General features: G+C 40.8%; 1 protein-coding gene across 1 annotated transcript in view; it reads right to left on the bottom strand.

The window, feature by feature from the left end:
- edar (ectodysplasin A receptor) overlaps positions 1-27,937 on the bottom strand; it is a 95,120-nt gene that overhangs the window by 47,662 nt on the left and 19,521 nt on the right. The window contains exon 3 of the mRNA XM_043692768.1: positions 8,788-8,850. Coding sequence (XP_043548703.1) covers positions 8,788-8,850 — 63 coding nt within the window. The remainder of the gene's footprint in view (positions 1-8,787; positions 8,851-27,937) is intronic.

Consider the following 27,937-nt stretch of genomic DNA (forward strand, 5'->3'; position numbering starts at 1 on the left):
AATCCCAGTGTTAGGCAAAATTTGCACCCACTTTCTAATTTAGTAATCTGCAAACACTGGCAATCCTTCCTCATTCCCTAATTCTAGGTCAGTAACAAAAATATAGTAAAGAAGAGTGTCTCTAACCTAAAGTCCTCCAGAAAACAAGGCATTCGCTTCTTATATTCTGAACCGATGCTTTCTCACTTATCTCTCCAACAATGTGGCTAGAATCCCCAAAACTCCATTTGATATTATCGATGTTATTATATCCAAGATGGTACTTCAGGGTATGTATTTTAAAAATCCAAAGAAAGCAAACTCACTATCATCTGTTATTTCTTAGGTTGGGTGAGATTCGAGTTACTTTTCAGAAAGCTTTACTCATTAGCCCTGATGAACCAGTGCAATTCCTAAACTGAGACATGTGTGTCCTTTGAAATGGATTCTATGGCATCATTAAGAATCTTTTTTTTAGATTAGATTAGATTACATTACATTACTTACAGTGTGGAAACAGGCCCTTCGGCCCAACAAGTCCACACCGCCCTGCCGAAGCGCAACCCACCCATTCCCCTACATTTACCCCTTACCTAACACTACGGGCAATTTAGCATGGCCAATTCACCTGACCTGCACATCTTTGGACTGTGGGAGGAAACCGGAGCACCTGGAGGAAACCCACGCAGACACGGAGAGAACGTGCAAACTCCACACAGTCAGTCGCCTGAGGCGGGAAATGAACCCGGGTCTCTGGCACTGTGAGACAGCAGTGCCATCCACTGTGCCACCGTGCTGCCCACTATCTTCTCACAAACTTTGAATTGGATAAGCATATGGAGGATAGTGGACTAGTGTAGGTTAGGTGGGCTTGGATCGGCACAACATCGAGAGCCAAAGGGCCTGTACTGCGCTGTATTTTTCTATGTTCTATGTTCTATAAAAGTGGGTTTGCCATCTCCTGCAAAAGAAGGCACTCCTACTGAGAAAATGCTGTGATGGAGAATTAGCTATGATTTTGTGCTCAAGTCCTGGAGAAGGCTTTAATATACAATTTGCTGATCATATATTTCCGTTTTGCCAGGACGGATCTTTCTGTGACCAAAGTCTGATATTGTCAGCTGCGACTGGAAGTGCGTCCAGAAAATTTAAAACCATTACGGACTCTTCCATTGGTGGTAGCACCGGTGATGTATCTGGCAGCAGGAGGCGACTAATTGCATCCCCAGTCACTAATTGGCCTCCGGAAGAGTGTTTCAATTTGTACTTATACACACTTAATATTGGAGCTCAGTGCTGAATTCAGCCTGAAGCTATGGGAGGTACTGCCTTGTCTTCTTTAAGTAGATCTAACAGGAGTTTATGGTGTATTATTATTAAAAATTTAAGTCTGTAAAGGAATTGGTGGAACTTCCTGAGTCCAAGTATGACCACTGAACCTTCCTATTCTATCTGGATGTATTTATCCTCTACATTAGCCAAAGTCCCAGATGCATACACTATTGGGCATTCCTCTCCACTGGGCCACTTATGAGCTAATATTATCCCAATGCCTTACAGGGAGGCATCATATGTTAATACCAGATCTCGCTTGGGATCATAGTATGCCAACACCTTACTGGATGATAACTGTTTCTTCACTTCCCTTGGAAATGGTCATGTAGGCTTGCCTACATGACCATTTCCAAGGCTGACCATTTTTTTAAGAGTTGATGCAAAGGTGCCAGGATGGAGGACAGGTTATGTCTGAACTTTCCATAATAGGACACCAGCCCAAGGAAAGACCTAAGTTCCAGTACAGATGTGGGAACTGGGGCACCTTTGATCACCCTCACTTTTTGTTCAAACCCACCTCGGGCTACTGTTTGTGTGGAGTTTGCACATTCTCCCTGTGTCTGCGTGGGTTTCCTCTGGGTACTCCGGTTTCCTCCCACAGTCTAAAGATGTGCAGGTTAAGTGAATTGGCCATGCTAAATTGCTTGTAGTGTTAGTTGAAGGGGTAAATGTAGGGGAATGGGTCTGGGTGGGTTGCTCTTTGGAGGATCGATGTGGACTTGTTGGGCTGTAGGGCCTGTTTCCACACTGTAAGTAATCTAATCTAATCTACCAAGGTGTAACTTAGACTTATGGATTCTGCAGCCCAAGTAAGTCATTTTGGAGTGCATGGGGCACACATTTTCCCCTTCTAAGGCATATGCCCCCCTGGAAGAAACATCTAAGGAATATACCCCAATTCTCTAACTTCTCCTTATTGGTTTTCCCTGTTATTAGCATGTCACTTAGATAATCCATCGTCCACTGAAATATTACAATACCCAAAAGGCAAACTCGTATATTGGTACAAACCCTTATGAGTATTAATTGTAGCATACTTCTGGGAATCCTTATCTAACCACATTTTCAAGTTCACATGGTTCTAGGCAGCACAGTGGCTCAGTGGTTAGCACTGCTGCCTCACAGCACTAAGGACTCAGGTTTGATACCAGCTTTGGGTGACTGTATGTGTGGAGTTTGCACATTCTCCCTGTGTCTGCATGCGTTTCCTCTGGGTGGTCTGGTTTCTTCCCACAGTCCAAAAGATGTGCAGGTCAAGTGAATTGGTCATGCTAAATTGCCCATAGTGTAGGTGCATTAGTTAGAGGGAAATGGAGCTGAGTGGGTTACTCTTCAGACGATCGGTGTGGACTTGTTGGGCCGAAGGGCCTATTTCCACACTGTAGAGAATCTAATCTCTGTCCAGCTTCATGAAGGCAGCCCCCTTCCAACTGTGTGTCTAAATCCTCTGTGCGAAGGACTGGGTATTTATCCAGCTGCGAGAAGCAGTTTATAATTTGATTAAAATCCCCACAAAGGCGAATCACCCCACTTAGCTTCGCAATCACTACATCCATTCCATAATGTGTACTGGCTTGATGATTCCTTCACTTTCCAGCTTTTCAATTTCTGCCTTTACTTTTTATAGTAAATGGCACTGGGTGGACCTTGCAGAAGGATTCCTGGTCAACATGCAAGATGGCCTTGGCTCTTTGACAGTCCCTGGTCTTTCCTGAAAAACTTTCAGGTATTTAATTAGGATTTCACTCAGGCAGCCATTTTCTATTCAAAAAATGTTAAGCCAATCTGGGTGAATCTTTCTCAATCAATTTTGCCCTGTCAACATTGGGCCCAAGCCTTTGACTATAAACAATGGTAACTCAACCAGCTACTTCTCATAAGAGACTGAAACCGAAGTTGTATCCTTAATCTGTAAAGGTTCCTTGGTAATAACTTCTCAACCTAGCTGAGGTCTTGCACAAGCTTAAGGGTTGGAATCCAGAGTGAGTTTGTGATCACTGAGACTGTTGTGCTGGTATCGAGCTGCATTAGAACCAGGTAACCATTTCACAGGATATTTGATTCAATTGGTTCTGGTTTGGATGCTGCTAAGCAAATTAACTGTTTCAAATCAGATGTAGGTGGATTTTCCAAGGTGCACACTCTCCTGGATACTGGCCTATGAATTTAGGTCCAGTGGGACTCTTTTGCTTTCTTCAGTCCACAAACCAGAAACTACAATGGCTTTCAGCCTGGTTCCTGCAGAAAATTGTACCCATTTGGTTGAGGTCTGGCTTTGTTTTTTGCTGTGGGCTGACCTAAAGTCCATCTGCTCAGGATATGTCCTAAGTGTGGCTTTGCAATTGCCTTCACTGAAGGAGTGTTCCCCAAACTCAGTCAGATAGGTAAGGGTATCCACTTCCATCAGAATACCCTGCAATGATGTGCTCCACTTGGTACATTTTCCAATGATAAAGCCAGTTGTAGTGCCTGCTTGAAGTCCAGTTGGGCTTCAGCAAGTAGATGCTTTTGCATGATTACATTATTAATCCCACTCTCGGTGCCACTGAACTAACTCCACAGAGGCCGGTATCCCGTCAGCAATCACCCTTTTATTTAAATGTGGAGAGTCCTTGATCCTGATCCAGTTCCCTCAGAGCTAGCTCTCAGAGTGACACTCCTGTTCTTAAATGTCAGCCAGGGCTCCCTGATTGAACAAGATTAACAGCCCCCGTCAGGGAACTCAATGTCTATGTCTGATCTCGTTATAATCACTACAAGTAGCGATTACTTTTGTAACAGTATATTTGATAAATACACAACGCCAATTATAGAGACGCCTAGTGTAAAGCAAAATCAGGTCACCTCTTCTCAATTAAACCAGCTAAAATAACCATTATTGAAGCAAAACCCTAACATATTCTATTTGTACCACATGTTTCTTTTCTGGCATGTGGTTTTGAAAAATGCTGTTTTTATTAAAAAAATATTTTTCCTATGAGAGCGTGGAGTCCTGGAAAACTATCAAATGGCATTGAAGGTGGTAATGACCTGCCTGGAGAAAGCATGGTAGCTGTATAGAATTATAGGGCAAATTACCAATATGAAATTGGTCTGCAAATTAAAATAGGCACAGATAGCAGCAGCGAAGAGCAAAAAGAGAGAGAAGTCAGAATTTGTAGGGAGATAAAAGACCATTGTCCTAATTTATAGTGGGATTTTTGCAGCATTAAAAGAAATGATTGTTTTTCTGGGTATTAAAAGGGCATTTTTACCAACTCTTTGCCAGCTGAGAGTGTTATGGGGAATTCTGATGCAGCGGTCAGCTGGATCTGGAGGATTTTCCATCCATTTAAAGAAAATAACCTGCTGAACATGATTCCTGGCACAGTGTGTGCTTCTGACAGGTGCAACATTGAGTTGGGAGGCTGACTTCACAACATTTCTCTTGTATAGCAGTTAGGAGAACAGTTAAACTGAGTTCAGAAGCCAAAGTAATGAAATTAAGCTGTTATAGACCAAAGTGCAGATAATTATGTTTTTACACTCACTTTTGGGACTTTATATCCTCTCCAAAACTCTTCTCTATTGACTTTAATGGGAAACAACTTGCTGTGTGGTGTGAAATGAACTGCTAGTTTACCATCAATCTGTGCTACTGGCAAATATCAAGTTTATCTCCTTTGACTTTTGTTTATAATGGGTGAGCACGGTGATTTTGCATCTCTTTTTTTCTGGACACGATATACCAGTCTGCGTAACTAAAGCACATTGATACTCTTACAAACCAACTTGGTTTTGCAAATATTTAAATTGAATTCTTTCAACGTTTTATTTAGAGGAAATTCACTTTTTGATTTGTTTTCTGTTGAATAGATAGAGCATGAAAAGTCAAGATCTGATATGAGAAAAGACTTGCATTTATGGAGTATGTCCCATAACCTCAAGTTGCCCCAAAGCAATTTATAGCCAATGAAATGGTTTTTGAAATTAGGGTAGGTTACAGTTAATAGAAGGGCAAAATTACAAATGCTATTTCTGGAAGATGAAACTCCAAACAAGTTATATGATTCGGTAAAAAAACACACACACATTAAACCCATGTTTAAGAGCCTAATTTTTCATTGCCTTAAGTTGTATTCAGGAATGTATTTTTTCCTTCAAACCTACTAGTTGTGTTGTGCATTACTGAGGAAGCATTGGCATACTGGTAATTAACATCTCACAGCATAATTCAAAGGTGTTCAGACCAGCATTCGCCTCTCCAAAGAGACCATTGAAATGAATTAGTTAGTACAGTAATATATTTAATTGCTGCTTGTGGAATCTTGCTGCATACAAAGTGAATCCATCCTTGGATACAAAATAAGAATGTAACACTTCAAAAATAGCATCAGTCATGAATGTTGATTGGGATTTTAAGTTTGGGAAAAACTTTATATAGGAAACAAATATTTCTCCTTTTCTTTCTACTTTACAACTACAATTCTGGTTGGTGTGATTCATGCACTGAATTTTAAGGGCCTCCCAAAGATGGGAATTTCTAGACCCAATCCAGCACCAGCAATGAGAAGCATTTGGAGACATCAAGGTGGGACATGAATCCAAAGCAGGCAAATTAAGATATTTGACAAACTTGTTAAGAGCTTGTCAGGGGTAGGAGGTTAGAGTTTCAAAGTTGCACATAATGGATATGCAGCTTCTCAAACAGGTCAGCTGGGGAAGGCAGGTAAAGTGTGGGGAGCCATCATATCTGCTTTTGACACCACCCTAAGGTTAAGTGGGGCAAAGGGGCACTCGATTCTTTGTGAGGAGATGCCTGGGTGGCAGCACAGATACCAAACAGTGGCCACACTGCCTGCCTGCGCTTTGGAAGAGGTCAGCACCCTCTGGCATTATGGGCGCAAAAGAACAAAGACTGTCAAGTTCACCTGGGTCGATAGCTTTTTATTGGAATCATTCTCAGAATATGGGCATCGCTGGCTAGATCAGTATTTATTGCCCACCTGTAATTACCCAGAGGAAAGTTGAGTTACTCACATTGTTGTGGGTCTAGAATCACACAAAAGTGCAACCAGGTGGTTAAAGATAGCAGTTTCCTTCCCAAAAAGGGCATCAGTGAACCAGATGGGTTGTTTCTCCCCCTAACAATTGTCAATGGGTTCATGAAGAAGGGCTTATGCTCGAAACGTCGATTCTCCTGTTCCCTGGATGCTGCCTGACCTGCTGCGCTTTTCCAGCAACACATTTCCAGCTCTGACCTCCAGCATCTGCAGACCTCACTTTCTCCTCAATGGGTTCATGGTCAGCATTAGATTCTTAATTTCAGATTATTATTGAATTCCACTGTGAGCCATGGTGGGATTCAAACCAAGATTCTCAGAACTTTACCCGGGTCACTGGATTGTCAGTTCAACAATAATACCATTAGGCCATCACCTCCCCACATATCTGCCCTGAAGGAATGCTCCAGATGGAAATGGGGGCACCACTCTTTCAATTTAAACACAATTGTAATAAGGGGAAACAGCATCCACATAAAAGATAGAGCACTAAGTATCAAAAGGATACAGTGGAGCGGGATATAGGAAAGATATAGGGCCCATATCCTCATTGTTGGATCTCCAGCACAAGTTGTGCTGGCTGGTAATGACGGGGAAGCAGTTTTGCAGGAAGAGGATTATACTTCAGGTACAGGATAACATCACCAAAACCTGACACTTCACACCATTGCTCCTCATGCCCTGCCAATGGCTATCAAAGACATTGCAGCATTCTTTATTTCTGGGTCCCTCCAAGAACCAGTAGTGACTTCAAGGACATCTCAAGAAGCGTGCACACCGTTGCATCTCATTGCCAGAATTAGATTGCACATTAATTGAATGAAAGCTGGAATATTGCAACAATGAGGGCATTGAGTTTTTATCTTCCTTCACTGGATTCCTTTAGATGTGGAGTATCATTGACTGCACCAGTGAGACCATTAAGGCATCCAGCGAGCGAACCATTTGGTTCAACAGCTGGGAGAGCTCCTACTCCCTGAATATCCAACTCGTGTACAAGCACTAGCTGAGCTTCCTTCATTTTCCTGGCCAGTGCCATTGAATATTTCATCCTCTGCTAATCCAGGCTGGTTGAGATCTTCACTTCAACTTCCAAAGTGCACAAATGGATCCTATAGGGTTTGAGGTGACTGCTGTTGGCCCTTCCACAGGAACCTCGGAGAGGAGCATACAGCTGATACCACCTCTACCATCTGCTCAACTGGTCAGTCATTAAGCAGGCCATTGAGCTTCTGAAGTTGGGTTTACAGTGGCTAGATGAGACAGATAGTGCCTTAAATACTTTTTGGAAAGTATTCTGGTCATTGTGATGACCTGCTCCTCTATCCTGAACATTACCTCCACAGTGATACTGACCTTGAGAACAATGAGGTCCTGGAAGGAAAAGCTCAACATAGGAGAGCAGCAGCGAATGTAGACAAGAGAAAGAGAGATATGAAATGAAGAGAGAAGGTGCTGAACAGCAAGATTAATTCCTGCTGCATGACAAGGATAGTCTCCATCTGCCAGGCTTCTACCCTCTATGATTGTACCTCCTTTATCTTCTTTCTGGCCTCAAGCATTGTATTCAGGCCAGTATCAATGAAGTGAGGCTCAGTTCTGTCCCAGGTGGCAGGCATCTTGCTCTACCCTGGTGAAGTAGGAAGCTTTGCTGTGAACCATAGATCTTTCCCACTGCACAATCTAGCCATGGCTGCTGTAAATGAGCCTCATGTTTCAACTGACCCACCTCTAGCTCCCCATTCAAGGAATTGCAATGAACAGTATGTCTTTCTCCATATCAATTAAGAGCTCTGACTTGTGAAAGCTGGAACATTAGTCAGCATCCTACTGGGAACGCTTTCTCAATAGAAAACAAAATCGGGAAAAATTTAAGTGTTATAGAACCTGGAATGTGATTTCTAACTCCACAGTCATGTTTCAGTTTAAATTCAAGGTTAATTTGTCCATTTTTTTGCTATCGCAACACATCACTGGTCTGACACAAGTTAAAAATACTACATTAAAAAATGATGTTGAAATATAAGGGCTGCACAGACATATTATTTGTAATATTTAAATATTAAGCATTTTTGTTGATTTTTAAAGTGTTATCTTACTAACCATTTGTATTGTCAGTTGTTACATTACACAATGGAAATGATCTGTATGTTAGCTGCACTTATTATGATAGATTTGGAGGTACAATAGCATGACTTCTTAAACAACCAAGATTCTCAACTGTCCTAGGTTTCAATATTTCAGTTCTATTGCTAATTACATTTATAAGGATCCACCAATTAACTGGTATTTGATAAGATTGAATTCTGAATCATAGAATTCTAGAATTTATAGCCTGACACATTCTTTGAAGTCATGCCTGAAATTATTGCCCATCATACAAATGTCATTCTCACATTTGAACATTTTTAAATTGAGCTTCCGTACTCACCAATAGTAAAGGGAAAACGTATGCCCGCCATAGCGTCTTGCAGTGCAACATCTTTTTATTTGCCTGTAACATATTTATTAAAATATGTGAATAAAAATATCACTTCAAGCCCTTTACAGTTTGAACTGTACGCATTTTCTATTCATTGAGCAAGTTTGTAATTGAACAAGTTGGGCTGGGTGAAATTTGTGCAAAAGGAAACTAATAGGAGATCTTTTAGAATTTTATGGCCTAATTTGGCTCATCTGAACCAGTATTAGTTGAGAGGCAGAAGGCCACTGATAGTCAAAGCGTGTTTTTGTGACTGGAAACCTGTGTCCAGTGGAGTTCTGCAGGGATCAGTTTTGGGGCCCTTGTTCTTTGGGGTATATATAAATGGTTTAGACATGAATGTAGGATGGTTGATAAGTAAGTCCGTGGATGATGCCAACAACCAGTGTGATGGTAAATAGTGAGGAGGATGGCCTTAGATTGCAGGAAGATATAGATGGGCTGGTCAGATGAGTTATCAATGGCAAATAGTATTCATTCTGCGTAAGTGTGAGGTGATGCAATTGGGCAGTACAAACAAGGCAAGGGATTACATGATCAATGATAGGACCTTGGGAAGACTGAGGATCAAAAGGATCTGGGTGTGCATGTATACAGGTCCCTTAAGTAGCGGGTTGGGAAGATAAAGTGGTTAAGAAGGCATATGGTTTACTTGTCTTTATTTGTCGAAGCCTAGAGCAGGAAGGTGATACTGGATCTGCTTAAAACATTGGTTAGGCTACGGTGCAGGTGTCGTGTGTACTTCCGGAATCCATATTGTCAGAGGATGTGATTGCACTGTAGAGGGTGCAGAGGAGTTTTATCAAGATGTTGCGTGGGCTGGGGAGTTTTGATTATGAAGAGAGGCTGGGTATTTCGAGGTTGTTTTTCTTGGAGCAGAGGAGACTGAAGAGAATATGATTGAGATGTATAACATTACAAGGGGCATAGACAAGGTAGACATGAAAGAATATCTTCCCTTGACGAGGGGATCACTGACCAGAGGGACATAAATTTAATGTAAGGAGCAGTTACCACACCTCAGGCAAGGGAAGAGATTGAGAAGGAGAGTCCATCATGGTCACTGCAGCCAGTGCAGGAATTGAACACATCACTCTGCATTGCACTTCAGCTGTCCAGCCAATTGAGCTCGCTAACCTGCAAAGGCAGAGAAGGCTATGTGCCAAGCACTGGGAAATAGAATTAGAATAGGTGGTTGTTTTTGACCAGTGTAAACATGGTGCGCCAAAAGGGCTTTTTTCTAGGCTGTAGACCCCAATGGCTCTATGACTATGAATGTCTTTTCCTCCTTAAAACTGGTCATGTTTAAAAAGTATTTCCACTTTTTTTTAATTGCTCAAACATTATTTCAACTAATGTGTAAAATGTAATGCACTTGAAGTGATATGCATTACATTCAGTAATAAAAACTGAGAAAAACCTTTTTAATCATGGTTTTTCTGGTCAGTATTGCTTGGAGCTGGTGTGTGGATGACATGGTTGATAGAACAAATATAGGCCCAAATGTGATCCAGGTGCTGGGAGCCTCCCTGGCTGGATGGAGAGCTGGCATGAGCTCTGAATTGCCTCTGTTGGTGAAGGCCCAATATATTTAAGTAGCCACTATTGGACTTTCCCCAGGATTCAGAATCCCAAAGGCAGAAATCCCACTGACCTGAGACCCAATCCAAAGCCAGCAGCTTTCCATTGCCGACAGCACCATTGGCAGTAGCAGCAGTTTCCTGCAATGCACATCCCCAGAGGTTCAGGATCAGTGAGGTATCAGGCCAAAGGTGTTTGAATGCAGAGAGTTGCTGGTGGGTGTCAAAGGCACGCATAGGGCTTGACTTTCAAAAGACAATCCCAATCTCCCCATTGCTCTCTACTCGATGCCGAGTTCCTCAATCATTCACTAAGTGCTTTGAATGAGGGAGCATCCTGAAATCCTCCAAGCAACTTTGCTAAGGGTTTGCTGCGCAGGTATCCTGAATGGTGATTCCCTGCTGCTGGTTGAATGCCAGTTACAGCAGGATGAGGCCCTTCAGAAGGCATTAATTGCTTTAACGAGTATCTGGGTGGGAAGACTTTTCACAAGCCTTCCGGCACAGTGCATAATTAAGTTAAGGCAGGAAGCTGAGGGTTGTCCACCTGGCATACCCCTTGCAACCCTTGACGACTGAATGCCTCCACTTCCAAACTCAGACCTGAGAGAGGGAGAGCAATAAATTCAGATATTTAAGTGCTGTCATCAGAACCTCCTCAGGATACAGGACCCCAGTGGGTGGAAATGTTGCTTATAGTTAGCTGGTGGTCATTCAGAGGCTAGCAACTCTGCACTGCACATCACTCCCATCAACAACAGTGACAGCTGCCGGTAGTACATCTGCTAGAGGCTGAGGGTCATTGAGGGACCCAATGCAACAGTCTAGATTAAAATTCTGCCCGTGGTATTGTGTCTTTGGTGAAGTGTTGCCACCTTTGTCATTTATGGGAGAGCACAATAACAGCTTCGGGGAAGCAATGCATTGATTCATCAGGTAATCAAAACAACGGGACATTTTTCATTCCTAAGTGTTAATTACAACAAAAATAAATACAAGTGCCATTTCGAAGCCTGCCCACCATCTACAAGGCACAAATCAGCAGCTAGATGGAATATTCCCCATTTGCCTGGATGGGGGGGAACTCCAACAATACTCCAGAAGCTTGACACCATCCAGGGCAAAGCAGCCAATCAATTGTCACTACATCCACCAGCATCCACTCCCTTCACCACTGATACTCAGCAATGTAGAAATTCACCAAAAATCCTTAGACATGATCTTCTAAACCCACATGGCTGCTAGCTGGAAGGACAAGGGCACCAGATACATGGGAACACTACAATCAATGCCAACATTCCATGGATGAAATAAAAAAAAAGGATAATAAGAACAACAGGAAGCAGTAATTGGACTTTTCTTCAATTTTTGCCATGTTGTTGATTCTAAAATGTCTAAACAGCATTGTTTGTTTTTTCACTGCTGTTAAGATTTTTTTAAAAGCAAAACAGGGAAAATAGCATGTATAGTCACAGATTAAAAATTATAGCTAAGATTGTTGCCAAAAAACAAGAGTTTGAAATATTACGATATGTTCTGCACAATATCATACTCCCAGCTTCACATTCTGGCAAGCACTTGAAAAAGAAATGTAACTTTTCTTGGCATTCCCCAAAAGCCTTCAAAGGCCACTGGCTAGTTCATGTGTGGACGTGTTTTTATCTGTAAGTAGCAGGCTGATGTCAGCTACATTTAGGACAGCCAAATTTTATATTATGCAGAAAGCATCAAAGAGGATTGGGACATCCTATTTGTTTCTTCAAATGGTTTAACGCCTATTGAAAATGCAGGCAATGGACACCACTTCTTATTTTGCCTTTACCAATACACTGGGTGGCTCACTTGCACTATGAGTCTATACACCTTCCAGCATTCTGGATGCTATTCTTCCATTTTACACAGCTCTGCCAACATGAATGTCAATGCTTTCAAATCGAATAAGATAGTGCTTTGTTTGTAAATTATCTGCTTCTCACCATCAATTAAAAGCAGTAATTGCTCATTACAAAAATGTAAACGCAATTACTGTAATTGCACTCTGGAAGGAATAGCTGTCAAAAGTCATGGTCCGTTTCTGCTGAACTATTTCCAGTTGTCTAGTGTCCCTGCAACTCCTCGAGAACTTAAGGAGACAGACAAACACATATTTAACATACCAATAGTTACCAACTTATTAACATGTCTCAATTTTCTTGTACAATCATGCAACATCTAAATATCACAAGGAAATTGGCAGCATATAGAGTAAGAGGCCTCTCTATACATAATTATTACTGGATTTAGAGGTTAATTCAATATAATTAAGTGTATTAGACATTAATCATTGCCAGGTTCATTATCCTTGCTGCAGTGTGAACAAACATGCCAGAATACCATAAGGAGTTCTCGCTAACCACTGGATTCCAAGCATCCTGTATATCTCAGTCTGAAAAATGTCTGTTTGCAGTGAACAAAGGAAAGAAGAGTCATTGTGAACAAAATTGGTGTTCATTGTTAAAAATTATTTCATTCTACAATTAAAAATTGTTATGCATTGACCTCAGAATTCATTCAATCCAAACACATTTTTGTGAATTGCAGGTGTTTTAAAATGGTGAGTAAGAGCCATCATAGCCCACAACACTGTTTACCTCATTTAGTTCATTTTCCAGAATGTCTTGAAGTGAGTTATTTTTAGTGGAGTTGAAATTATGAAATACTGCACAAATATCATAGTTAAGTGCTTCACCAACACAACCATAATTACAATTATATTTTCAAATATTTTTCCAGTATCTTTAAGTTCCATAATAAATTATTATACAATTCTCTTTTTCTTGCACATACTGGAAAATGATGATTAATATAAGAAAGAATTAGAAACATATTCCAACTGCTGTACTATGTTTCATGGTCAGTATGTCGCTAAGTCTTTAAGAGACATGCTTTTGATGTCATCGTTGTACTATAAGATGTGAGCTGGGGGGTAGAAAAATCTCATACTCCATCTTGAAGCATGACACTTTACTGGAAGTGTGTGCTACTCTCTTGAACTGAATAGCTTAATATTAGCACAGGCACCTGTGTGCATGTGGAATTTAATGTTAGTACTTAAGAGTTAATTGTAACTAATGTTGAAATCTTTACCATCACCATAAGATTTGCCACCACTCCCACTTCCTTATCTTCCAGGAGATAGCATTAGCATTTCCCCACCAGTAAAACATTTGGTGGAGGCAAACTCACACCATTCTACAAACTAAATATGCTGTCTTTTTTTTTAAGAAGTCCTACAGTGTAGAAACAGGCCTTTCAGCCCAACAAGTCCACGCCAACCCTCCGAACAGCAACCTACCCAGACCCATTCCCCTCCCCTATCAATCTATACTTATGCCTAACTAATGCACCTAACCTACACATCCCTGAACACTATGGGCAATTTAGCATGGCCAATTCACCTAACCTGCACATCTTTGGACTGTGGGAGGAAACCAGAGCACCCAGATAAAACAGACACAGATGCGGGGAGAACGTACAAACTCCACACAGTCCTCGAGGCTGGAATCGAACCTGGGTCCCTGGTGCTGTTAGGCGCAGTGCTAACCCCCACTGAGCCACCGCGCCACCTATTTATTCCAGATGATTCCTCCCTGAGAATGGTTTAATTAAGCTTTAATTATAGCTAATGCAGGAAATTCAATATTTCCCAGCTATTGCTTTTGGTAAGGATTGACTCTTTGCTGAATTTGGCAAACCATTTGTTCTTTTCATCCAACTAAGCCAGCCAATTCAAACTTCCTGTGTACCAGATAGCTACTCCACAGTCACCGCAGCTTCCTGCAGTGTAGAAAATTGCAATTGTTTTCATCCACCCAGTTGCAAAACTCAAGCACAGTGCCAGCCAGCGAGCTCTTACAAGTAGCCCACCCTGGTTGAATCAAAAGCAATTAGTTGTGGCTTATTGCCAAAATTGCAGAACTGGAATGATGAATATGCCAGAGAATTTTAATGCCCATGATTGATGAGCTTGGGTCAGGTGGAGTGTTAAAATATTAAAAATCGCAAACCCAAACTCAACCTGCAATGAACCCTTGTGGTTTAATGGAGGCCAGACTAGGAGGCCAGTAAGCAAAGTGCTATCAAATGGTGCATCACTCAGTTAAATATTCTAGTCATGCTGCTTGCCCTCAGATCTTATACTCTATCAAAATTTTCTGTTCAATGAGCAGCTAAAGGGGAATATAATCAATTCAGTGGGAAGGTGAATTTCCAGTGCTATATCCACCTACAGCAGTGAGTATGCTTTCCACCAACTCAATAAACTCATTCATCTTGGTTTTCTCCTGAGAACCCAGCATCAGCAATCCAGTCTTCAACCAATTCAATTGAATCCATATGCTATCAAGAGGTGGTTGAAGACTTCTGCTCCAGAACTAGCTACACCATTGTTGTTAGTAGCTGACCCCTGCCCACACCCATCATGACCTCTCCTCAGTAAACCATTGCAATCTTGATGCATTTCTTGATCTATATCAATGGCACAGACTCAGGTGGACGAAACACATTTTTTGACACAAAAGAACTTGATAGTATTATGCATATGAGGGGAGTTGTGATAGACTTCAAAAGGACATAGACTGCTAATGTAACGGGTGAACATGTGGCAGAATACATTTAATGCACAAAAATGTGAAGGCATAATTTTGGTAGGATGAACAAAGAAAGGTAATACAAGGATAGAATTCTAAAAGTCTTCAAGAGTAGAGAGACTTGGGCATATATGTGCATAAAACATTAAAGGTGGCAAAATAGGTTAAGAAAATGGTTAATTATGCTTATGAGATCCTAAGCTTTATATTGGAAATATGGAGTTCAAAAATAAGGTAATTATTCTGAACCTTGATAAAATACCTAATCAGCTGGAATAGTGAGCCCAGCTTTGGGTATAATACATCAGGAAGGCTGGAAAAGCAATGAATAGGTTGTGAAAAATATTTACAAGAATGGTTTCAGGGATGACAGACTTTAGTTACAGGTGTAAATGAGTAAACCTGCCACTATTTTCCTGAGTGAAAATGAGCAAGAAAAGATCTAATAAAGGTGTGTCGCAACAACATCAGTAAGAATGGCTAGCACATAGTCATTGGACAGAACAAGTTCAATCTTTACATTGAGGATCCTCTCTGTGTGCTGAGTGGCACTATTATTGTGCTAACTGGGACAGACTTTGAACAGATCTAGCCATTTAAAACAAGACACCTGTGACGCATTGCTAGCCATCAGCAGAACCATATTAAAGCACAATCTGTTTCTTCATTGTCTGACATAGTCCCCATTCGACCAATGCCATCAATCCAAGAGATTGACTCTGATTCAACAAAAAGTGCAAGAAGGCACTCCAGAAGCAGCACTAGATATGACCAAGAATTGAGGTGCCAACCCGATAAGATTACCAGGACTACTTGCATGCCAAACAACTTAAGCAGTATGCAATAGACAGGGGTAGGCAATTCTGCAACCAATGAATCATAGTTGTACTGTATCTAGTTATGAATAGTGGTGAATAAAGAAACAACTAATAGGATTTGGAAGCCTCACAAGCATCCCCATTCTCAATGACTGGGGAACATAGCTCATTAGTGCAAAACACAAGTCTGAAGGATTTACATCCATCTTCAACTTGAAATATCAAGTGGATGATCCATGTTGGTTTGCTCCTGACAACCCATCATAGATCCAATCTTCAACCAGTTTGATTCACTCCACACGTTATCAAGAGGTGGCCAAAGACAGTAAAGTCTGCAAAAGCTATGGGCTCTGCCAACATTCCAGAAACAATACTGAAGACTTAATAGACCAGAACTAGCCCTACGCCAAAGCATACTGCCCCAGTACGGCTACAATATTGGCATTTACTCAACAATGTGGAAAAGTGATCAGGTATTTGATGTGGCACAAAAAACAGGGAAAATCCAACCCAATCAATTACCACCTCTTAGTCAACTCTCAATAATCAGTGAAGTGATAGTCGGGGTCATTGACAGTACTATTAGTTGTTCACTGTCACTCCAGGACTAATCAGCACCTAGCCACCTTCAACTGCTTCATTAGTGACTTTTCCTCCACCATATGGTCAGAGTGGGGGTGCTGGCTGATGACTGCATGATGTTCAGCACCATTTACGTTGCTTCAGACATTGAAGCAGTCTGCATCTATATGAGGCAAGACCTGAACAGTATCCACGCTTGGGCTGATAGGAAGCAAGTCACGTTCATGTGATACTGGGTCAGACAATAACTATCTCCAACAAGATACAACCTAAATATATCCCCTTAATGTTCAATGGCTTTACCATAGTGAATCTCCTACTATCTACACCTTAGGACTTACCATTGAACAGAAACTAAATGAAACTAGTCATACAAATACAGTGGATGCAGTTCCTCTCTAGGTCACGCATTATTCTAAGTTGGAACTCCATTGTTGTCCCTACACTGATGCGAGGTCAAAATCTTAGCACTTAGTTCCTAACAATGCTTTGAGTATTCCTTTTCCTCAAGAACTGCAATGGTTTAAGAAAGCAACTCACTAACACCTTCTCCAGAGCAATTAGGGAGGGGAATAAATGTTGGTCCAACCAATGATGCTCATATTCCATAAATAAAGAAATGTAAGGACAAAATGAAGCTACAGATTTAGGGAGCATGGCAAAGGTTCATTCAGAGATGAGAACAGCTGTAACTGCCATCATTGAAACTAGCTCAGACCCTGTCTCAGTGAAGACTGGGGTCAAACAAGGCTGTGCCACTGCACCGTTCCTCTTATTGTGCCTCACCACCAGTAAATTATCCATAGGCATGGAAATAATTTATAGAATGGATGGAAAAAATGTTTAACTGACTCCTCCTTAAATCCCAAATCAAAAGTTCTCCAACTTCAGTCATACAAAAGGTAATTAGCTTGTTATCTCAAAATAAAGAATATACAGGTTTATAGGGAGAAGACAGGAGAATGGCACAAGGTGAGTTACTCATTGGGAGAACTGGTACAAATACAAGGGCCAAATTGGGACACTTACTGCACTGTAAAAATTCTGTGATTAGGTCATTGAGGTTCAGTAGGTAGGTGAAATTTGTGCTCCAGATCATTTTCTGAATCATTTGTGCAAGTGGACCTTTCAATAGATACCTAGAAAATTAAGTTCCTCTTCCAACCAGCACCCACAGTAAAACATCTAACCGCTTGTTTAAGATCAATACTAAGAGCTAGAAAAATGTAGCCATTTTCAATGACAAGGGAGCCTCTGCATGATGACAACAAGCATTGAGGAGAAAATATATAATTGCCTCCTATTTAACAGCTCAGCTTTTGGATAATTGAGGAAGGAGTATGTAAGGACCAGGATGTCCAACCCTGGCCTAAGCTCATGATCTACCAGTCAGATTGGATTCTTGCACCCCAGTGTAACTGTGGAAGTTTTCAAACTGAGAGGAGCACAGATAGCTTGGAGGAATGTAGGGCTGGAAGAGATTAAAATGATAGAAAGGAGCAAGATCACATCAAGATTTGAAAACAATCATAAGCATTTTAAAATGGTGGCTTGGCTTAACCCAGAACCAATGTAGGTTAGCAAACACACGAGTAATGCAAGAATGGGACTCAGTGCAAATGACAACGGTGGAAGAGATTTGAATAACCTGAAATTTACAAAGAGTCGAATGTGACAGGCCAGCTAAGAATGCATTTGGATGATCAGGTGTAGAGGTGGTAAAGGTGTGAATGAGGTTTCCAGCAGCAGATGATCTGGGACAGACTCAGGCCACGTTACAGGGGAAGAAATTGATTATCTTACTGACAGCTTGGATATATGCTCCGATGCTCAACTCAGAACAATTTTACCACATTTTAATTTTACCCTAACTTAGCAATGTAAGACTGGACAAGGAAAATGTTTTCAAAGCATGTATAAATGGCATGTGCCAACATGCTGCATGCAGGTGCATATACTCTATCTGCTGTAGGTGCCAAAAGAAATATTATTCCATCCTATATCAAAGGTAGCTGTCATCTGGTGAAACAGAGTTCACTCTCCTCCCTTATTTCTATTTAAACATGACTGCACCAATTAACATTAACACAGAAATTTGAAAGGGAAGTCATCATAGTATTAAAGCAGGTTTAAAACATGCAGTATTTCAGACCCATGAGGCAGTATGGCAACATTAGGAGTTCATGCCAATTTTAATGGTTGGGTCTCTTAACACGGTGCTATCCAGTTTCCTGGCCATCTGCTTTGGACAGAGGAAGTTAAATAAACATCAACATAAAGACTAATCCAAGCAAGCAAAACTTTAGCAATTCTTTCTTTTTATATGCTCACAGGATGTTGCTGGCCAAGCTATGGCAGTAGGGGGGGGGGAGGGGCACGGAAGTCACTGAGCATGTGACTTCAGGCTCTCTCCTGTATTCCTGATGAAGGGCTTTTGCCCAAAACGTCAATTTTGCTGCTCCTCAGATGCTACCTGAACTGCTGTGCTTTTCCAGCACAACTCTAATCTAGAATCTGGTTTCCAGCATCTGCAGTCATTGTTTTTACCTAACATTTATTGCCCAGAGGGCAGTTAAGAATCAACCACATTGCTGTGGGTCTGGAGTTACATGTAGTCCAGACCAGATAAGGATGGCAGTTTCCTTCCCTAAAGGACATTAGTGAACCAGATGGGGTTTGCCCAACAATTGACAGCGGATTCATGGTCATCATTAGACTCTTAATTCCAGATTCTCATTGAATTCAAATGCCACCATCTCCAACAGCAGGATTTGAACCCAGTCCCCAGAACATTACCTGGGTCTATGGATTAATAATCAAGCAATAATACCACTAGGCCACCCCCCTGTGATTCATCAGATCCCAGAGGCATACATGCTGTTGTTACTTTGAAACTAAACTTTGATCGTTTGATAACAAAAACTGACCTAAAAGGTGGTAATGAATTACCTTTGCAGCACTAACCCGCTATGATCAATATATACATTTGTAGATAAAGCTTGGTGGCCCTCTTCCTACTGATCAGTAACTATCAATACTCAGTACAACAGATATATGGGAACACCACCATCTGCAAGTCCTCTTCAAACTTCTCACCATCCTGACTTGGAAATATATTGCTATTCCTTCACTGTTGCTAAGTGAAAAATCCAGGAATTCCCTGAAATACAGTGGTTCAAGGAGAGAACTCACTATCATATTGCTCTCAAGAAGATGATGAAGAAAATAAAGAAATAAAATGGTTGAACTGATGATGCAAATAAAAATAAATCAGTATGATCTGTTATCTGTTAAGAAACATGGTAGCAGGATGACTTGGATTGTCACCCGAATCTTGAAGGGTACCAGACATTTAGTAAGGACAGGAAGCTAGGAAAGGTGGTGAGTGGCTCTGTTAGTTAATGATAGTATTAACACAATAAATAGGAATGTCCTAAGGTTGGGAAACCAGGTTATGGAAATAACTTGGGCAGAGATAAGTAATGATAAAGGCAAGAAGTCACTTTTGGGAGTGAGCCTATAAGTCCTTTAACTTTATCCAAATGAAAGGGTGGAATATAAAGAAAGAAACAATCCTAGCTTGTCAGAAAGACACAGCAGTGATCATGAGAGATTTACATATAAACTGGAAAAATCAGATGGGCAAAGGTGGCCTAGATCAGAAGCTTGCAGAATTCTTTCATGATAGCTTCTTAGAATAACATGTTCTGCAGCTGACCCAAGAGCAGTTTATACTAGACCTGATAATGTGAGATAGTATTGATTAATGATCTCAAAGCAAAGGTTCCTTTAGATGGCAGTGATCAAAATATGATTGAATTTTATATTCAGTCTGTGAGAGAGAGAGGGGCTCACAGTAGTTTATAAACTTTTAAAAGAAGGGTAATTATGAGGGTATGAAAGCAGAGTTGGCCAAAGTAATTGACCAATTAGATTATATGCTAATTACAGAAGTAATGGCAGCCATTTAAGGTAATATTTAAGAACACACAGAATAGATACATTTCAAAGAGTAAGAAACATTTCAAGGAAAGAACATACCATCGGGAGTGAAGTCAAAATGTTAAAGATAAATACAAGTAGCAGGTGAGAACTTTAAAAAAACCAAATGACTAAAAAAATTATAAGAATGAAAAATATTAAGACTGCAAGAGAAAGCTAGCTAGAAATATAAAACCAAACAATAAGAGAAAGGGGTTAACAAAGTGAGTGGTGGTTCTCTAGAAAATGTATCTGGTGAATTAAAATGATAAATAGGGTGAAGGCAGATGAGTTGAATAGATTAGATTAGATTAGATTAGATTACAGTGTGGAAACAGGCCCTTCGGCCCAACAAGTCCACACCGACCCGCCGAAGCGAAACCCACGGAAAATTTTGAAACAATCATTAAAGAAGTTTTACAATCATTAAAGAAGATATTTTGTATTAGGATTAGAGGATACAAATAACATCTCAGAATTAGCAATAAATCAAGAAATCAGGGAGAAATTTAGGAAAATCACAATCTCCAGAGAAATGGTAAACAATAATTGCTTCAGACCATTGGACCTCATCCTAGAGTCTTAAAAGATGTGACTGATGAGATTGTCGATGCATTGCTTTAAATTTTCCAAAACTCTGTCAATCTGAAGGTGATTGGAAGACAGGAAATGTCACTCTTTATTAAAGAAGGGAGGGTGACAGAAATCAGGAAATTATGGTCAGTTAGCATAACATTTGTCAAAGGGAAAATTTTGAAACAATCATTAAAGAAGTTTTACAGCAAGGCACTTATATTAAAGGTAATTAAGCACAGTCAATATATGAAGCAGCATCATATTTGACCAGTCTATTGGAGTTGGTTGAGGGGATAACACATTTGTGGATAAAGGGGAACCAGTGGATGTACTGTACTTAGATTTCCAGAAGGCATTGGATACAATGCTACATCAAAAGTTACTTTTATGGTTTAGGGATTGCATATTGGCATGGATAGAAGATTGTCTGTCTACCAGGAAGCAAAGAGACAGCATAAATGTGTCCATTTCAGATTGATCGGATTTAATGAGTGGTGTTCCACAGGGATCAGTGCTAAGAATTTATACACATTCTTAAAATTTGTACAAATGATTTGGTTGAAGGGATGAAGGGATTGTTGCCAAATTTGCAACAACTTACAAATAGGTTGTGAACATTATTCCCTTTCATGATTGTTACATTTGTGCAGACATTAGAGGGAGAGGTAGATAGACTAAGCGAGTGGGTAAAGATCTAGAGTATACTGTGAGAAAATGTGAGTTTGAATAAAGGAAAAGTATGTTATATAAACAGTATGAGAATACTTGTCTCTAAGTTACAGAGGGATTTGGTGCACCTTTCATAGAGTCATAGAATCTTAGAGATGTACAGCATGGAAACAGACCCTTCAGTGCAATTCATCTAAGCCGACCAGATATTCCAAGCCAATCTAGTCCCACCTGCCAGCACCTGGCCCATATCCCTCCAAACCCTTCCTATTCATATACCCATCCAGATGCCTTTTTAAATGTTGCAATCGAACTAGCCTCCACCACTTCCTCTAGCAGCTCATTCCACACATGTACCACCCTCTGTGTGAAAAAGTTGCCCCTTAGGTCTCTTTTATATCCTTCTCCTCTCACCTTAAACCTATGCGCTCTAGTTCTGGACTCCCCCACCCCAGGGAAAAGACCTTGTCTATTTATCCTATCTATGCCCCTCATGATTTTATAGACCTCTGTAAGGCCACCCGTCAGCTTCCAATGCTCCAGGGAAAACAACCCCAGATTATTCAGCCTCTCCCAGTAGCTCAAATCCTCCAACCTTGGCAACAGCTTTGTAAGTCTTTTCTAAACCCTTTCAAGTTTCACAATATCTTTCTGATAGGAAGGAGACCAGAATTGCACACAATGTTCCAACAGTGGCCTAACCAATATCCTGTACAGCTGCAACATGGCCTCCCAACTCCTGTACTCAATACTCTGACCAAGAAAGGAAAATATACCAAATGCCTTCTTCACTATCCTATCGACTCGTGATTCCACTTTCAAGAAACTATGAACCTGCACTCCAAGGGCTCTTTGTTCAGCAACACACCCTAGGACCACACCATTAAGTGCATAAGTCCTGCTAACATTTGCTTTCCCAAAATGCAGCACCTCACATTTATCTAAATTAAACTCCACTTCTCAGCTCATTGGCTATGAATCATAAAAAGTTAATACAAATGTAGAGTAAATAGTTAGAAAAGCCAGTAGAAGATTTATTAACAAGGGATATTGAATACATAAGTAGTGAGGTTCTGCTTTAGTTACACAGGACACTGATGGGACAACATTTGGAGTACTATGCACAGTATTCTTTACTTATTTAAAGAAGAATGTACAAGCATTCAAAGCAGTTCAGAAAAGGTCTCATAGACTAAAACCCAGAATGAGCGGGTTGTCCAACAAGCAGACGTTGGAGAAGCCAGACTTGTATCAGCTGGAGGTTAGAAGAGTAAAAAGAGACTTGATTTAATCATAAGATCCTGAGGAGCCTTGACAGGGTAAATGTGGGGAGGATAGTTCTGCTTATGGGAGAATCTAGACCCAAAGGTCAACCATTTAAAATGGAGATGAAGTGAAATGTTTCTTTCAGAAAGGAGTGAGGTTTTGGAACTTTTTCTGAAAAAGTGGTGGAAGCATAGTCCTTTAATAGTTTTAAGGCAGCAATAGATAAATCCTTATCAAACAAGGGTTCAGGAGTAAGACGGAATGTGGACATAAAGTTACAATCATATCAGCCATTATCTTATTGAATGCACAGCAGGCTCGAGAGGCTAATTGGTCTACTTCTGTTCCATGTTTGTATACAAATACATGATTCATTCAGAAAGGATCTCTGCACATTCATTGAGAAAAAAACATATTGTCCTTATTATTTATGTAAAATTACATTTATGGCTTTAATTATTCAGAGCACTTTGTGACATTTCTGCAGTAATGGTTTAACATTCAATCCCTTGTCAGGGATTAACTCTGTGCATTGGTTTATTTGGAATAGTAAACACATTATAAATTATGAAGCAGACATCACAGCAATCAAATGACTTGTATTTTGTAACTTGCAAACAAAAAGCAGACTAAACTGCCAGGCTGAGGTGCTGTTATATCCACATAATACATACTGTCGTTAAAAGTGAACTATCTTAAAGACAAGGTACAAATACAACAACCTGCTGTTTTCCAAAAGGAATTTCAACTGCTTTCAACAAGAAATGAGCCTATGAGTCTCAAAAATGTATAGGTAATTTGCTAGCACATCCAGATGTTGTGATAGTCACTGTGTCTGGAGTTTTCTTACATGGGCTGCTGTTGCTGTACCAGAATTTGCTTATGTTGATACAGTACACCCACATTTGTTTCCAAATTAGCCGCTGATTGAGCTTGTTCCTCAAGTTGTTTTGAATGGCAACTACTGTTCCATTGTAGGGTGTCATGATGGCTCAGTGGTTAGCACTGCTGCCTCACAGCACCAGAGACACAGGTTCAATTCCGGCCTCAGGCAACCGTCTGTGTGGAGTTTGCACATTCTCCCTGTGTCTGCGTGGGTTTGCTCTGGTTTCCTCCCACAGTCTAAAGAGGTGCAGGTCAGGTGAATTGGCCCTGCTAAATTGCCCGTAGTGTTAGGTGCATTAGTCAGAGAGAAGTGGGTCTGGGTGGGTTACTCTTCAGAGGGTAGGTGTGGACCTGTTGGACCAAAGGGCCTGTTTCCACACTGTAGGGAATCATAACTAATAGCTGTAAAACAAGTCTCTAGAAAACGATTGATTTATGTTTTGAATATGCTCAATGAGTTTCCACAGCTCTCTGGCATAAATAATTCCAAAGATTCAATACTCTGAGTGTGAAGAAATTCTTCTCTTTCAGTATTAAATTATACTATTATTAGTATTAAATGCTCTATATCCAAAGTTATGCATTATTCTCTTCAGTTGCTAATATCAAATTTTAATATAGAGCAGAATAACTATTGCAGATTAAGCATTAAGTATAATTTGATTTAATGTTTTATGCTATGGCACAGTAAGAAATATGAAACCACAAAACCACAAATTTGAAAAATGGTCATATTTGAAATACTTTGTTAAATAACCACTGAAAAACTTTTCATTTTGCTGACTGAGCATGTGCTGAAAGTTAGCACCATTTATTCAATCTCACTTTCTTTTCTTTCCTCTCTGACTATCTTCCTTCCTTTCTTGGGGGTGATATTTTGGGCTCAAAAATGGTGGGCCATCACTCACTCAAAGCAAAGTTGAGACACTAGTACCATTTTTGGGTTCAGATCTCAGGTATATTTTGCGTGTGAGCTGCTATCACCAAATGGACAACATCAAGGGGACCTGCAGTAAAACCTTTGCTGGATTGTTCATGAAGCCCAATGGCACAGGAGTGGATCCCAGGGTAAGTGAGAACATGCTGACAACAGGTTAGAAAGTGTTGCTGGAGTTAGGAGAAACATGAACTTTACTTTTAAGAAACAAAAGCTTGTCTCTCATGAGCAGGCCCAGCAGTAACTCGGTGCTTACACATTGTTAGCCCTGGTAACGAATTTACTGTCATTTCACATGGGTCTATTGCAGAGCTGCTGAAGCATCTGCCTAGAACATGTTGTGGGCCCATTTCCCATACACGTTGGGTTTCCAGTCACATAATACCATATTGACATAATAGGGGTATTAACTTTCAAATTTCAATGTCCAACTTTATACCTGGAACATTCATGGGCTGACGTTTTAAAAATGGACCAAAGGCATTAACTGAAAATGGTCACAGGTATCAGCTGACCACACAGCTAAGCACATCTCATTGTGGATTAGACAAAAGTTTCATTTCCTCCTAGAAGTGGGGAGAGTTTGGGAAAAGAGAAATGTAGGTTTACAAAGCAAAATGATATTGCAGCATTAGGAACAGTCATTTGGATAATAGTACCCAGAGTGGGGCAGAAAGGGACAGTGTACAAATATAGAAAAATAGACAGCGCTATGAATCAAGGGGAAAGAAATGGGGGATCCAAGATGGCAGCGACCCAGCAGGTCTGAGTCTATAGTGCTCCTCCCAAGACTTGGGCAAAGTGGGCCACCCACCCCCACCACACTCACCAAATCATTTAAAATTGCTGTTTAATTTAATTAGTTGCTTAGTATTAAATTTAAACAATTTAATCTTTATTAAAAATGACCAAAGGGAAGGGAGCCCGCAGCTCTCAGCAAGCAGGAACCCCTCCCCCACCCTCTCCAGCTGCTGCAGAGGCGTCCGCAGCCGCCCCAGGGGATTTACCTACGGTGGTGAGCCTTGTGGAAATCATCTCTAAACTGGATGCGAAGATCGACGCTTTTATTGAAGAATCCCGAAGCCGATGGGACTCACTCTCGGCCACGCTGCAAAAGCACGACCGAGACATTAAAGAAATTGAGCACCGAGTCGGAGGGGCGGAGCTAAAGGCCACAACCTCCGAAACTACAGCGCAATCGGCCGTGGATCGGGTCTGGACTCTCGAACAGCGAGTCCGGACCTTAGAGAATCATATTGATGACCTCAATAATCGAGGTCGTCGAAAAAATATTAGTTTGCTGGGCCTTTCCGAACGGGAAGAGGAAGGCCAGCTTACAGCGTTCCTCGAGCAGTGGCTGCCACAGCTTTTACATCTGGAGGCTGGATCAGGCCAGGTAAGGGTAGAATGGGCCTACCGGGTAGCAATACGTGGGCCCGGCTCGAACCAGCGCCCCCACCCGGTCCTGTTCCGTCTGCAGAGCTATAAGGAGTGGCAGATACTCCTAGAAGCCTCTAGAAATCTTGGAAAAGATTCCCAAGCCATGATCTATAAAGGTGTTATTTCAGGACTTTTCCCCAGCTCTGGTCCAAAAGAGGAAGGCATTCGATGAGGCGAAGAAGGGACTTAAATATTCAGTACTCCTTACGCTACCCAGCTACGCTACGCTTTAACCATGAAGGATCCGTATATAATTTCGGATCGCCAGAAAAGGCTAAAGAATTTTTAGACTCTCTTAGATAAATTGTAAGAGATAATGGATGTTGGTTTGCCTTCCCCCTCCACTGCAGTTTATATCCCCCCCTTTTTTCTTTTTTCTTACCTTACTGTTTAATATTATCTTGGGGTGTGGGGAGAGGGATTTATTTATTTGTTCTCTATTTAACAATTTTCTCCCCCCCTTGGGTTTTTTTTTATTATTCTATGTATGCATGTGTGTATGTATATATATGTATATACATATGTATGTATGTATATATATCTATATCTATATATATATATATATATATAAGCCAGGGGGTCTAGTTAATGTTGATGGGGGGAGGTGGTTACCTTATTCTATTTTACCTCTGTCTCTAGGAGTGGGGTTGTTTTCCCTTGTTATTTTGTATTATTATATTTAATTATTATTTGTTGGTTTTCAAGCTGAATTCTATAAAGAATTTACAGAAATATTGGCTGGTCCACTTATGGACATGTATAACTATGCATATAGTCAGGGCTGTCTCCCGCTTTCGCTGAAGGAGGCAAATATCTCTCTTATCCTTAAAAAAGGAAAGGATCCAGAAGATTGTGCGTCATACAGACCAATATCCTTGCTAAATGTAGATTTTAAAATCCTTTCTAAAACATTAGCATTGAGACTAGAAAGGGTACTGCCACATATCACAAAAGCGGATCAGACGGGGTTTATTCAGGGCCGTAGATCATCCAATAATATTAAAAGGGTTTTGAATATGAGCCAAGCCTGCCGTCAGGGAAAGATACCAGGAGTAGTAGTTTCATTAGACGGGGAAAAGGCATTCGATAGGGTTGAATGGTCATATTTGTTTTACACATTGGAAAGGTTTGGCATTGGAAAGGTGTTTACCAAATGGGTCTTAACATTGTATAGTGATCCCAAAGCAGTTGTGGTTACCAATGGATTAGGTTCAGATAGCTTTAGTGTGGGTAGGGGCTGCCGTCAGGGATGTCCTCTCTCGCCATTGTTATTTACGCTAATAACTGAACCACTAGCAGAAGCTATACGGGCTGATCCTAATACAACGGCCCTGAGGATTAGTACAGGTAAACATAAAATTACCCTTTATGCAGATGATGTTCTTCTATTCCTCAGTAATCCTCTGATGTCCGTGCCTCGCTTAATCCAAGTTATTAATACATTTAACGCATTCTGTAAAATTAATTTCTCAAAATCGGAAGCTATGCCAATGGGTGGCCTTGCTATGATACCCCACTTAGTGGACGGATCCCATTTTCCCTTTCGTTGGTCCCTGGAGGGTTTCTTATATTGAGGCATTTTTATTATCCCAGTATTTGGTCAGTTATATAAGGCTAACTTTGTGCATTTCTGGAGAGGATAAGGCAGGACCTCCAGCAATGGGGAGACCTTACAATTTCCTGGCTGGGTAGAATAGCACTAATTAAAATGAATGTCCTGCCCCGTCTCCTATACCC

Source organism: Chiloscyllium plagiosum, chromosome 6, assembly GCF_004010195.1.
Source record: "Chiloscyllium plagiosum isolate BGI_BamShark_2017 chromosome 6, ASM401019v2, whole genome shotgun sequence".
Classification (NCBI taxonomy): domain Eukaryota; kingdom Metazoa; phylum Chordata; class Chondrichthyes; order Orectolobiformes; family Hemiscylliidae; genus Chiloscyllium; species Chiloscyllium plagiosum.